General features: G+C 50.2%; 2 protein-coding genes across 3 annotated transcripts in view; one reads left to right on the forward strand and one right to left on the reverse strand.

The window, feature by feature from the left end:
- ZC3H8 (zinc finger CCCH-type containing 8) overlaps positions 1 to 14690 on the reverse strand; it is a 198893-nt gene that overhangs the window by 115967 nt on the left and 68236 nt on the right. The gene's annotated exons all lie outside the window — the stretch shown is intronic.
- FBLN7 (fibulin 7) overlaps positions 1 to 14690 on the forward strand; it is a 48390-nt gene that overhangs the window by 11861 nt on the left and 21839 nt on the right. For both annotated transcript variants that reach the window (XM_082357875.1, XM_082357874.1), the window contains exon 2: positions 10678 to 10837. In XM_082357875.1, the coding sequence (XP_082214001.1) occupies positions 10678 to 10837 (160 nt within the window). The remainder of the gene's footprint in view (positions 1 to 10677; positions 10838 to 14690) is intronic.

Below are 14690 nucleotides of genomic sequence, written 5' to 3' on the forward strand. Positions count from 1 at the left end.
AGTCAGATCCAGATGTCCACTTTTACAAGTCGCAGAAATCTTGGATCATGTGTGACTGTGCACACACGTGGGCTGACGTTCCCTGAAGGGTCCGTGCGTGTGTGTTGGGGGGGACGGTGGGGGGACTGAGAGAGTCGGCTAGCAAACTGGGGCCTCTGAGCCCCTCGTCCGGGTTCCCTCGGACTGAAGAGAGAAGAAGAATGTACTTTCCCAGTGGGTGGACTGGGCACAATGTGACTGGTAAGGTAGCCTCGCCATTGACCAACCGGACGCCCTGAGCCTCAGTTTCTCTAGCTGTGAAATGGGGATAACCATGCCTGCCTAGGGGGGCTGCAAGGAGGACTAAATGAGATAATGATGGCTCCGTTTCTTACGTCAGTGCCTGGCACGAAGTAGGATGCTTAGTGAATATTTGTGGAATAATGTATAAATGAATGAATTATGGAATCATTCTGTTGTACATGTGAAACTAACAGAATGTTGTATGTCAATTATACCACAATAAAAAATGTAATATAAAAAAGAAGAAAAATCAGACAAAAAATGAATAAGTGAGGAGAAGGTGCAATATACTAAGTTTCTTTTTCCTCTTCTTTTCCTCTTTATTTTCTCAACTTCCTCTCTCCTTCTCTACTCATATTGGGTCAAGTCCCAAAAGGAAGTAAGCAAAACATGCCCCATTTCTACAGCCAGGAGGTCCTCAAGTTATGGAGAGAGGTGAGGGGAAGGCCCAGTACCAGAGGGCTCCACAGGGGATTGTGGCTGGTTTTATATGTGTGTGTGTATATGTGTATGTGGTATGTATATGTGTATTGTGTATGTGTGTATATGTGTATGTGGTATGTGTGTGTATATGTGTATTGTGTATGTGTGTGTGTATGGTGTATATGTATGTGTGTATATGTGTGTATGTGTGTGTATGTGTATGTGGTATGTGTATATGTGTACTGTATATGTGTGTGTGTGTATGTGTGTGTGTGTGAACGGAGCTCCCCACTGGGCTGGGCGTTAGGGGAGATATTTGCTGGAGGTAAAGTGATGCAGTTAAAGGCACAACCAAGTGTGCAGGTGAATGTGGCCACTGGAAGCTTGGCTGGGCAGCAGGCAGGTGAAAGAATATGGTGGATTTGGGGAGTAAGATGAGGAAGACCGCCCTGGGCTCACACTTACATCTTCCTTCGCTCCTCATTCATCTGTTTTGTTGGTTTGCTCAAATGAGCATCTCGTGTGCACTCAGGTCCTGTCCTCAGTGATGAGGATTCCAAGTTGTCTATAACTTGTTCTCTGCCCTCAGGCATGCAAAGGGGCCAGGAGAGAGGTGACCAGAGGTGGCCGTCAAGGGGGTGCTAGAAAAGGAGAGGAGTCGGGAGATGGACAGAGGAGGGCTCCTGGGGGTTCTCCGTGGACCCCTCTCTGAAGTGTCACATCAGGGTCTGGAGGAGGCTGCTGGGATTTCAATCCTGGATGCGTCACCATGGCCAAGTGACTACTTGGCTTCCTTGCCTGTAAAGTGGGTGTAATAATGGTGCCCATATCCCGGGGCTGCCGTGAGCATCTAACGAGTTCGCTTTGTGTGCAGTGTGGTGGTAGTGCTGCCTCTTGGCTCCCACTGTTGTCATCGCTCCCGTGGCCATTTCAAAAAGTAGACCAGAATTGGGTTGGGGCACAAATATAGAATTTTGGGCAGCCGGCCTCGTAAGAACCCAAAATGCCCTGAGTACACAAAGGGAGACTCTGCTGGGGGGTTGTGATAGCTAATTTTATTTGTCCACTTGGCTAGACCAGATATTTAGTGAAACACCAGTCTCGATGTTGCTGTGAAGGTTTTTTTTTTTTCTTTTGGTCGCACGGTGCGGCATGCAAGATCTTAGTTCCCTGACCAGGGATCGAACCTGTGCCCCCTGCAGTGGAAGCGTGGAGTCTTAACCACTGGCTTGTCAGGGAAGTCTCTGTGAAGGTGTTTTTTCAGACTTGATTAGCATTAAATGGTAGACTTTGAGTAAAGCAGGTTGCCGTCCATAATGTGGGTGGGCTTCATCCCAGAGACTGAGGTCCCCAGAGAAGGAGGGCTTTATGCCTCCAGACGGCCTTTGGAGCTACAATACCAACTCTTCCCTGGGTCTCCAGCCCACACTTTGCATGAGCCAATTCCTTAAAATAAATCTCTCTCCTTCTCTCTCTCGCTACAGGGTGTGTACAGATACAGTTGGTTCTTCTTGGTTCTGTTTCTCTGGAGAACCCTAAGACAAGGGCCTTGGGCACCTCTCCAAGCAAAATTCCCTCACTTACCCCAGAAGTGTCCTTCCTTTACTCTTCTGTGTGGGTGCTGGGTCAAGGTCACTGGGATGAGAGAAGCTGAGGAGTTATAACCCGCTTCTGATTTGGTCTAAAATTAAAAAAACAAAACAAAAAACTTCCGGAGAAAAAAAATCATGTGCAAATTCTACATGACTCAGATGCAGAGGGCCTCGAGCCTTGGCTAGCAGGCACACACTTGGCAAGTGTGCTCCGTCCTTTCATAGACCTAAAGGCACCAAAACATCTGCGTTCCCATTAACAACGTGCTGACATGACACATAGCTGTGGCTTAGAAGAAACCAGCGTGAGATGGCCCCTCCGAGGTCCAAGGGGTCATCCGTGGCTGCCTGGAGGGGTCTGGGGCTCTACTGTCCTTGAGGTGGCGCTCAGAAATAGCCACTGTGCCAAGACTGTCGCTGTCAGGATGACCATCGAGCCAGGTCACGTGAGAATGGCGCCTCAAGGACCCCCCATCCTTGTGCCCCGCCATGCCTGGGCCCTTCAGGGCTTTGAGAGCTGGGCTTCATTTGTAAACTGAGCCCAGACGGCAAGGAGGCCTGGATGGGGTGGGAAGGTCCGCCTACCGAGTTCTGGCACGGGGATGGGGTGAGCTGGGGGACACACATCGTCTTTGTCTGTGTCCACCCCTGGGCCAGCAGGTGGGGTCTCGGGAGCTGGTCAGCCTTCCAGGAAGAGGGGTGTTGTAAGCTCTGAGGCGTCTCCATTAGATCCACGTGAGAGGATGGGTTGGAGAGAAGATGGACAAGACTTTCCTTGGAGGTGCGGTGGGTTGGATGGAGGATAGTTCTGTGACCTCCTTGCTCCCAGGAGCCTGACTCAGCCCCCTCCCGCCTGGCTCTCGGCACTGGCAGGTGTGTTCTAGAACCACCTCTGCCACCTCCATCCCAGCTCAGGACGAGCTGGCTGGGGTGACTGCTGTTGCTACTTCTCTCTCTGCTTCTAGTCTTCTCTGCAAGCACTGCCCTTGGTGTTGAGTTCAGTGAAGCACCCAGCCCTCTGAGGCAGAGTTTGACACCAGAAGCGGTAAATCTTGATCTTTTTCCTACTCAAGGATGGAAGAGTTTCACTGCATGTCTTTTCTTGGTTCCGTTACAAATACGTTATTAACTCTAAGAAATGGAAACTAATTTTCATTATTTATTGTCAATGGCATAAGCCAGGCTTGGAGCCAGGTATTGAAAGGATGCAAACTTAGACCATTTGAGGGTCTCTCTTTGAGAAAAATATTAAAAATGAGAGTCCTGGAAGGGGCTTCCATGGGGGCGCAGTGGTTGAGAATCTGCCTGCCAGTGCAGGGGACACAGGTTCGAGCCCTGGTCTGGGAAGATCCCACATGCCGCGGAACAGCTAAGCCCGTGCACCACAACTACTGAGCCTGCGCTCTAGAGCCTGTGAGCCACAACTACTGAGCCTGCGTGCCACAATTACTGAAGCCCGTGTGCCACAACTACTGAAGCCCACGCGCCTAGAGCCCATGCTCCACAGCAAGAGAAGCCACTGCAAGGAGAAGGCCGAGCACTGCAAGGAAGAGTAGCCCCTGCTCGCCACAACTAGCGAGGGGGCCCTGGTTTGGCAGCTTCCTCTGAGATACGCCTCCCCTCCCCCTGGTATGGAGCCCTCCTCTTCCCAGCCCTTCCCCCCACCTCCCCCCCCCACCCCCCTGCCTGGATTTGACCTTTGCCCAGTCATAGCCTTTTTTTTTTTTTTAAGGAATTCCTTTATTTTTATTTATTTTTATTTTTTTATTTATTTAGTTTTGGCTGTGTTGGGTCTTCACTTCTGTGCGAGGGCTTTCTCTAGTTGCGGCGAGCGCGGGCCACTCTTCATCGCGGTGTGCGGGCCTCTCACTATCGCGGCCTCTCTTGTTGCGGAGCACGGGCTCCAGACGCGCAGGCTCAGTAGTTGTGGCTCACGGGCCTAGTTGCTCTGCGGCATGTGGGATCTTCCCAGACCAGGGCTTGAACCCGTGTCCCCTGCATTCGCAGGCAGATTCTCAACCACTGCGCCACCAGGGAAGCCCTGCCCAGTCATAGCCTTTGTGAGCCTTCCTGCCCAAGTGGGCGGTTGCTTTTTACAGTTGGGGTCTGGGACCCTGAGATGGGAAGCCAGCTTTCACTGTGGCAGGGCCAGGCTGAAATTCAGATGGGTGACACCTGAGGGTCCAGCCTGTTTCCTGTCCCCCAGCCTCTGAGACCCTCGCAGCCCCTCGCAGCCCCCTCGGGCCGACCTCGTTGACGAGCTATGTTTATAAAGAAGGAAATGATCCATTCCCATGTGTGGCTTCTCTTGGGCCAGCGCAGATGGTGGGTGTGGGAGGGGAAGTGGGCAGACAAATGGAGGGGGGCAAGGAGACCCCCTTCTTGGACAGAAAAGAACACAGAGGAACAGAAGTGAAATTGAGGCTCAGGGTCCAACTTTTCCTCTGCTCGTTGACATGGAAATGATGCCACAACCCAGAGTGGAGAGTAAAGAGCTAACGTAGGACCTGCGTCCCTTGGTCCAGCACCTGCAAGGTGATGCTTCTGTGTGTGTGTGCATGTGTATCTAATCCAAAAGTTAAAACCTCACAAAAAATGAACAGTGGTTGTCTTCGGTCATGGGACTTGTCCTTTGTTCTGATGTGTTTTTCTGCGTTTTGAATGGTTTTGCAGGAAGCATGCTTTATATTTATGATCAAGCAAAACGATAAAGCTTTCTCAGTTTGAAAATGGGAAACACTTAGGTTCTCAGTCCCCCTCCTGCGACATGATTTGTCCCCATGATGCCCCCTAATGTCCCCAAGGTGCAGACCTCTTGAGCATTTGACTTGGTGCGAAGCTTTCTAGCCTGTCATCCATCTCTGCAGATAAACTCAGTTATGCCTCTGAGGCATATGCTGAGGTCCACTGCAGGTGATGGATTCTGAGCGTGGCTCCTGTGGACTCCATTTCCAGCACTTTGGGATCAAGGGACTGCCCTGTTAGTAGCGGCTGCTGCACACACCCATCAAACCTCATGTCGAGAGGCAGTCATTCTTTCCACTGCCCTGGCACCCTGGCTCTGCCCCTGCCATGCTGGCTTGCCAAGAAGACAAGGATCTTCCTTTTTTTTTTTCCTTGCAAACTTTATGTCTCCCCCCCCCACTGAGTTTTATTGAGATATAATTGTATAATATAATATAAATGTGTAATAGTATTAGTCCAAGGTATACAACATAGTGATTTGCTCTATGTATATATTGTGAAATGATCACCACAGTAAGTCTAGTTAACATTCATCACTACACACAGTTGCAATTTTTTTCTCGTGATGAGAACTTTTAAAATCTACTCTCTTAGCAACTCTTACATATGCAATATATTGTTGTTAATTATAGTCGCCATGCTGTACATTACATGCCCAGAACTTATTTATCCTATAACTGAAAGTTTTTTGTTTTTTTAATACATTTATTTATTTTACTTTTTTATTTTTGGCTGTGTTGGGTCTTCATTGCTGTGCGTGGGCTTTCTCTAGTTGTGGCGAGCGGGGGCTACTCTTCATTGCGGTGCACGGGCTTCTCATTGCGGTGGCTTCTCTTTGTTGTGGAGCACGGGCTCTAGGAGCGCGGGCTTCAGTAGTTGTGGCACGCGGGCTCAGTAGTTGTGGCTCGCTGGCTCTAGAGTGCAGGCTCAGTAGTTGTGGCACACGGGCTTAGTTGCTCCATGGCATGTGGGATCTTCCCGGACCAGGGCTCGAACCCGTGTCCCCTGCATTGGCAGGCGGATTCTTAACCACTGCGCCACCAGAGAAGCCCCTAACCAAAAGTTTTGACCTTTTGACGCCCTTCACCCACTTCTCTAACCCCCCCACCCCCTGCCTCTGGCAACCACCAATCTGTTCTCTGTATCTATGTGTTGGGGTTTTTTTCAGACTCCACATATAACTGAGATCATACAGTACTCATCTTTCTCTGTCTTATTTCACTTAGCATGATGTCCTCGAGGTCCATCCTGTTGTCATGAATGGTAGGATTTAATTCTTTTTTATGGCTTTTCCTACATTTTCTTTTTGCATTCATCCATCAGTGGGCATTTAAGTGGTTTCCATGTCTTAGCTATTGAAAATAACACTGCAATGAGCATGGGGGTGCATATATCTTTTCGAGATATGATTTGGTTTCCTTTGGAATTGCTAGACCATATGGTAGTTCTATTTTTAATTTCTTGAGTAAACTCCAATCTGTTTTCCATAGTATCTGCACCAATTTACATTCCTACCAACAGTGCACGAGGGTTCCCTTTTCTCCACATCTTCACCAACAGTTGTTATTTCTTGTCTTTTCTATAATAGCCATTCTAACAGTTGTGAGATGATACCTATTGTTGTTTTGATTTGCATTTCTCTGATGATTAGTGATGTTGAGCATTTTTTCATGTACCTGTTGGCCATCTTTGGAATATCTTCTTTCGAAAAATGTCTATTCAGATCCTCTGCCCATTTTTTTTTTAAATATTTAATGAATTGACATGGGTTTTTTTTTGGGGGGGGCTGTGTTGGGTCTTCGTTTCTGTGCGAGGGCTTTCTCTAGTTGTGGCAAGTGGGGGCCACTCTTCATCGCGGTGCGCGGGCCTCTCACTATCGCGGCCTCTCGTTGCGGAGCACAGGCTCCAGACGCGCAGGCTCAGTAGTGTGGCTCACGGGCCCAGTTGCTCCGCGGCATGTGGGATCTTCCCAGACCAGGGCTCGAACCCGTGTCCCCTGCATTGGCAGGCAGATTCTCAACCACTGCGCCACCAGGGAAGCCCCTCTGCCCATTTTTAAATCAGATTTTTGTTTGTTTGTTTGTTTCTTATTTTTTGTTATCGAGTTGTATGAGTTCTTTGTATATTTTTAGATATTAACCCCTTATCAGATATTTTGCAGATGACTTGCAAATATTTTCTCCCATTCTGTAGGTTGCCTTTTCATTTTGCTGATGGTTTCCTTCGCTATGTAGAAGCTTTTCAGTTTGATTTAGTTTCACTTGTTTATTTTCTCTTTTGTTGCCTTTGCTCTTGGTGTCAAATCCAAAAAATCATTGCCAAGACTGAAGTCAAAGATCTTACTGCCTGTGTTTTCTTCTAGGAGTTTTATGGTTTCAGGTCTTATGTTCAAGTCTTCCATCAAATTTGAGTGGATTTCTGTATGATGTTAAGAGAGAGGTCTAGTTTCGTTCTTTTGCCTGTTACTGTCTAGTTCTTCCCAGCACCATTTATTGAAGAGACTGTCCTTTTGCCATTGTATATTCTTGGCTCCTTGGTCATAAATTAATTGACCATATATGCATGGGTTTATTTCTGGGCTCACAAGGATTTTCTAACACTTTGTTCTGTTAGAATCACTCCAGTGAGGTCAGAGGCAAGGATGGAGATTTCCTGACTTTCCCTCAGCAAGTCCGCCCACCACCCTTCCCCCTCCTTCCCCGCCGGGATGTGGCCTTAGTGTGCTTGATCTGGAAGGTTTTTCCACTGTGATTGGAGAGATGAGCACATCTCACCTGTAACGAGCACCTTGAGGAAAAGCCACTGGTGCCTGCCATCCACGGTGCAGGGGTAAGGAGGGCTCGGGGGCAGCGCCACCGCAAGCAGAAGACAGTTTGCCGGGACCCAGGAGCACTGGGGTTCGACTCACTTGACTGCCCAGAGGCCCCGTTCGCTCCACTCCCGCTGCCCTTCTTTCTGTACTGACTGGAGCCCCATGTCCCCAACCCCAGGTTCCCGGCAGAGGCCTTGCCATTGATCTCTTGTCCCCTACTTCAAAACTTAGCCCTCCCCTGTCCCCTGGGACAGCCGTCTCCCAGCTATCACGCCCTGGAGGCAACTGCTGGCCTGGTTCAGTGTGTGAGATTGTCTCCTCCACCCCTCCCCACTTCCCCTTCCTCCCCAACCTGAAGTCTGGACGGGAGTTAGAAACCCACCCCTGTGGGATATTTTGCTTGGATTGCAGAGTTATCAGTCCCTAGTGCAGATTAATCAATAAGACCATTCACCACACAAGGGCATTTGTGAAATGCCCTAGGGCATAAGGCAGCGCTTGGCGGGGGCACTGGGGCGGTAGTCAGCAGTCCCCCAGCCTGGCTCTAACGCTCATGAGCCACATGGTTTGGGACAAGTCACCTGACTCTCAGCCTCTGTACCCTGACTGTGAAATAGAGACAATCCCAGGCCTTCTTCACCCAGGGTTGCTGCGAGCCAGTAGTCTTCTTAGAAGTAGGAAGTAGCTTTGTAAACTATGAGGAACTTCAGAAATGTGAATCACACATGAGCCACGAAGCCATCTCTGAAAGCGGCTCTTTTTTATTTTTTTCAAGGGAAGGGAGGGGACTTCCCTGGCGGTCCAGTGGTTAAGACTTCACCTTCCAGTGCAGGGGTTGCGGATTCAATTCCTGGTCAGGGAGGTAAGATCCCACATGCCTCGTGGCCAAAAAAACCAAAACATAAAACAGAAGCAATATTGTAACAAATTCAATAAAGACTTGAAAAATGGTCCACATCAAAAAAAAAAAAAAAAAAAAGGAATCTTTAAAAAAGAATTAAATAAATAAAGGGAAGGGAGATGGGTGTGGGAAATCAGGACCGGGTGGATGGCTGTGCTGTGCTGGGCAGGTAGGGGACTGCAGGAGCTCACTGCCCAGGTGCCCAGAACCTGCGTGGGAAGGGCCGCAACAAGGGAAGAAGAAGGAAAACAAACAGAACTTCCCTTCCCAGAAATTGCGTTTGGGGCCAGGCGCCGTCAGGCCCTGGTTAAGGTGGAGGCCAAGGAGCCCCCATGGTTTAACGAGCTCCAGGGGCAACTGGGGATTCAGCTTTGTCAAAAGCATCCATTGAACCAGGCCAGTGAGTCATCTGTTTGGTGAAATCTCCAAGGTGCAGCGGCCTGGCAGCCTTCCTGGGAGAGAGGCTGCAGCTCTGTTTCCACCGCGGTGGCAGTGCTCCATTGGCGAAGCTGGAAGCCACCCAGGCTGCAGAGGCCACATGCCTGCCTGCCGCCTGCTGACTTTTAGACATTTTTTTCTAATTATAAAACTAATAATCATTGTAGAAAAAAAAATAAGTAGAAAAAATAAAATAAAAAGTGATCCGCAAGCCTATCCCTAGAGAAAACCACCATTCTGCTCTCCTTTGTTCCGTGCAGGTCGTATGAGTCAGGTTGGACCAGGCTATGCTGAGGTAACACACAACGCCCATGTGAGCCACGGCCATGGTCCTATCACTGCCCACTGTATTCACCTCTCCTTTCCTCCTGTTCATTTCCTGGCTCTTAAAGGCAATTCGGATCAGAAACCTTCAGATTTTTATCACTAAGCATGATGCTGGGTATTGCTTTAAGTTAGTCTTTATCAGAATAAACACAAGCCTCCTTTTTCTATTTTTTAAGGTTTTTAAAAATTGTCAGAACTCCGTGTTGACTTCTAGTGAATGCTTCTTTAACTCTACTGAGTTTTTTCTTATTTGCCCTGTTAGATTTTTGAAAGTATAAGAACCACTGGGGGGCTTCCCTGGTGGCGCAGTGGCTAAGAATCCGCCTGCCAGTGCAGGGGACACGGGTTCGAGCCCTGGTCCGGGAAGATCCCACATGCCGCGGAGCAACTAAGCCCGTGTGCCACAACTACTGAGCCTGTGCTCTAGAGCCCGTGAGTCACAACTACTGAGCCCACGTGCCACAACTATTGAAGCCCACGTGCCTAGAGCCCATGCTCTGCAACAAGAGAGGCCACCGCAATGAGAAGCCCACGCACCGCAACGAAGAGTAGCCCCCGCTCGCCGCAACTAGAGAAAGACCGCGCGCAGCAACGAAGACCCAACACAGCCAAAAATAAAATAATTAATAAATAAATAAATTTATATATAAAAAAAAAAGAACCATTGGGGATCCCTGTTTTGCCTGTTTTATATGTTTTATCATCCATCTGCTGTGAAAAATACCCAAGGGAGAAAAAAAAAAAGGTTCCCTGAGGCCCAGATTTCAGAGCATTAACTTAAAGTGAAGAATTGGGGGGGGGCGGTGGGCCGGGGGTTCTTTGGGTAAGACCGCTGATACAAGGCACATTGCGTTCAGGTAACTGTTCCACCACCCAATCACTAGAGCCATCGCTTCAGCCCTGCGCTCTGAAAATGGGACTTTTGTTTTCGCTGAGGGGGGAACTGGGCCTCCGTTAACGTGCACTTGAGGCCGCCTTTTGGTGACCTAACCCGACAGATGTCGGGACGCCTGATGGGGCCACTTTTACCTGGTGCTCGGTGACTCTCCAGGGTGTTTGGGCCCAGGGGCCGGGTGACTTCTGGAAGCCCACGGAAGGAGGATGGGACTGAAGCAGCCCCCATACTGCTGGTGGTGGTGATTTCTCTCTCTCCCCAGAACTGTCCCAACAAACAGCAACTCCTCTCGGCCATCCGCCAGCTGCAGCAGCTGCTGAAGGGCCAGGAGACACGCTTCGCCGAGGGCGTCCGTCACATGAAGAGCCGGCTGGTGGCGCTGCAGAGCTCTGTGAGCAGAGCGGGCCCGGACATGCCCCCAGGTGGGTCCCCAAGTCCCCACCCCGGGCCCCAGGGTCCTCTCCCCGCCCTGATCTCCCTTGCCTGGCCAGGGTTCGCAGTGGATTGAGTCGCGGGCCTTCCCCTGCCTCCGCTTCTGTCTGGGGCTGGAGGGTAGGAGAGTGTGAAGAAGGCATATGTCAGCCGTCTGCCCCCATCATCTGCGTGGCACCCATTTCCTCTCAGACCTTTTCGTTCCAGGCTCAGCAACCCTCACGTCCGCATAGCGTCTCCAGAGAATTGTCGAAAGGCACCACTTTCACAGCATCAGCTGCTTCTCCCTTCCCTTTCCCTATCCAGGTGGACCCTAGGTAGTTCCTTTTTTTTTTTTAATTTAATAGACTTTTTTTTTTGAGCAGTTGTCAGTTCACGGCAACACTGAATGGAAAGCACAGAGAGGTCCCACACACGCCCTCCCGAACCCACACGGCCTTCCCACCATCAACATCCCGCACTCGTGTGACCCGCCGGGTACAGCCTATGAACCAACATTGGCTTCCGTTTTCCAGGCATGAACACTAGTCCTCCCTCCTCCAGGAGCCCCCCGTTAGTGCGGTGGGGTGGGATGGAGGGGCTGCTGAGGGCAAGTCCCGTTTGTCTGGTGAGGTTACTGGGGGCCCCCCAGACCCCTTCCCCTGGGGGGTAGGGCACTGACAGACTCTGGGTCTTTTCCTGGTTGACCCAGTGACGGCTTCCATGCTGTCAAGGCCCGGGGGTGGGCGGCTGGATTTCCTCTGGCCTCTCCTCAGGATGATTGATGGGGGTCCGGGGGAAGGTTGTATGTTTGTTCTGAGTCGTGAACCTACGGAATATCTGACATCATTTACTCACTTAAGACACATTTCTCAAGGGCCTTCTTTGTGGTGTGAGATGAAGTTTCCTGAGTTGGATTTCCTACCTTTTCAGCGACTGTGGTAGCAAATCCAGAGTCTCCACAGCCCTGAGTCGACTCCTGTTTTCCTTGGCTCCACGGGTGCAGAACTAGACCTGCCGGCCAAAGCCCTCACACTTTCCAAGGCGCCAAGAGGCCCCAGCCGTTGGTGGGGCTCATCGCAGCCGGACTCCGAGAGGCGGGCAGGGCATCCTCCCCTTCTGCTGCAGATGGGGAAACTGAGGCCAAGAGAAGTGAGTTAGCAGTAGTGGGTCCCAGCTCTGGTGACTTTGTTTTCTGCTAGAGGTTCACCCACACAGATCCTTTCTGTTTTCATGGGATCAGAGCTCCTGCCGTTTCTGGAAGTTTCCAAGAAGAGCCTGCAGGAGATAATTTCTACAACTGCTCTGTCCATGTTAGAGGTCCCTGTCCACGAGTATATACAGAAAGGTAGCTATGGTTAAATTACTAATCCTCTTGTCACCAGGTTCAAGGTCTTTCTTCTCTGAACCATACAAGATTTTTCAAAGTGGCCAATTCTCTTTTTCAAGAGTTGCTGTCATGCGTTCTGTCTCTCTTGTGTGTTGGACATAGGGCTGGCAGCTGTCAGGACTGCCTGCAGGGGAGGGGGGGGCGCCACACAGGGGACGGGGGAAGCCAGAAGCTTGCTCCAGATCAAACTGCACGTAGTGGGAAAATTATCTTTTCCTTTTTTTTTAGAAGGGCATTTGCAGGCAGTCAGGAAGAATAATTTCTAGTTCTGGAAAATTCTTGGCCTTCCTCTTTCTGGCTTGTGTTCTAAGTTTCTCCCTCCTGTTTTCCTAGGGACATCACAATCCATCAGCTTTAGGGCTTATCTCGGCCCCTCATTCCAATCATGTTCCCAGATCGCCAGAATTGCTTCACTGCCAAGCTCATTCTTACATGTTGTCCTCCTTTGGGAAGGTGTAGACAGCTTCCCTGTGGCCCTGTAGACTCACCAAGACACGATCATGATGAAATGAACCAGCCAAGGGGCATGTCTTTCCACCCAACAGAAACCTTCGGCTCCCATTTGGGAAGTGCTTGCTACTATTTTTTTTTTTTTAAGATTTTTTGATGTGGACCATTTTTAAAGTCTTTATTGAATTTGTTACAATACTGCTTCTGTTTTATGTCTTGGTTTTTTTGGCCACGAGGCATGTGGGATCTTAGCTCCCCGACCAGGAATCAAACCCGCAAGCCCTGCATTGGAAGGCGAAGTCTTAACCACTGGACCGCCAGGGAAGTCCCTGCAAATTGATTTTTAATTAATATGTATCCATTTCATTAAGTCTACTGACATTTATGGAGCTGTGTGGAGATGTTGACTCCATCCAGTCTGGTACCACTTACCTGTGAGTTGCTCCAGCAGATAGGTTTTCTTTTTTGAGGGTTTTAAAGATTTCTCTTCCCCAAAGAGACCCTACTCCTTTCCCCCAAAGCATTTTGAATCCTTTTCAGCACAATGCAGTAGTAGATTTTTCAGAGAGAAATATAAAGTCGTGTATTTACAGGGACCGAGACAGCTAGCTGGGAGCGCCCAAGCATTGCGTTGTGGGCTCATCCTGGCTTCCTGCTCACAAGGTCATTACCACGGGTGCCCACTTGGAGGTTCATAAAGGAAGGTGACACAGCATGGTCAGGTGTCCCCCAGTAACCAAAGGGCACTGAGAGTCCTCGGGGGGTGGGCCGGCTCCTGCCCTTCTCCCAGGACACAGGTGGGATTTGGGGCAGAGCCGCAGGTGGCTGCCCAGTGCCCCCAGAGTGACGTGTGGGCAGATGCCCCCCTCGAGGGGGATGCTGAGCGATCCTCCATCACGCGCTACAACCTACACAGCTGAAGCAATAGCTTCGTGTTCATCTGTCTAAAACCCTGAAAATAGTTTTACAAATGACACTTGGAACCTACTTTAAAACGTGTTAGAAGTGGCTCTGAATTTCCAGCTCAGCTAAATCCAAACCCAACCTGTCACAACTCGGGACGCTCTCCCTTTAGACAAGCGTGGACCACGCGTGGCGCTCTGCTGCAGGTGGAGGAGGAACGGGGAGCGTCCCCCCTCTCTCTCCAGCCCACGGTGGTCCTTCAGGAAGTCTGGTTGCTTCTGCCTTCACAGCACAGCCAGGGTTGAAGCCATCTCTCCTGGCTCCCTGCTCCCACCCTGGGCTGAGCCACCTTCATCCTGCCCCTGGCTTCTACCTCCCTCTCTGTCCTCTCTCGCACTGGACGTTGCACTCAAGCTGCAGCCAGAGTGATGCTGTTTGTGTACAGGTTGGTCACTTCCTGCCTCTCCTCAGACCCTCCAGCGGCCCCATCTCATGTCGAGAGCCAGTTACGTGGCCTTTTCTTTCCTTTTCTATGCCATGTGACACTGCTCTATGTCACTCCCTGACGCCTCTCTGGCTTCATCCGCAACTACTGTCCAGCTCACCCACTCCACTGCAGCCACGGTGGTCTGGACATTCCTCAGACCTGCCAGGCACACACCCACCTCAGGGCCTTTGCACTGCCTTGATCCCTCTGTCCTCCCCAGATATCTGCATGGTCATGCCTTCACCTCACTCAACTTTTTGTCCCAGGGAGACCTCCCCGGCCACCATACCCAAATTGAGCCCTCCTCTGGCATCCCCAGCACTATTCCCTACTTTATTTTCTACATGACACTTGTCACCTCTTGTCACTCCTTGCCATTTGCTTGTGGATCTTGCTTATCACGTGTCTCGCCTGCTGGAAGGGGGCTTCCCGAGAGCTGGGTTTCATCTGTTTTGTTCACTCAGTGTCAAACTCCTAATATGGTGCCTGGCAGATGGTAAGAACCCAGTAAACAATTTTTCACTCATTCATTCGGTCAAGAATTATTTACTGGGCACTCATTATGTGCCAGACACTGGACTGGTGCCGGGATACAGCAGGGACAGGAGGCTGGGCGAGGTCCCTGCCCTCTGGA

Source organism: Balaenoptera borealis (assembly GCF_965194805.1).
Source record: "Balaenoptera borealis genome assembly, chromosome: 15".
NCBI lineage: Eukaryota > Metazoa > Chordata > Mammalia > Artiodactyla > Balaenopteridae > Balaenoptera > Balaenoptera borealis.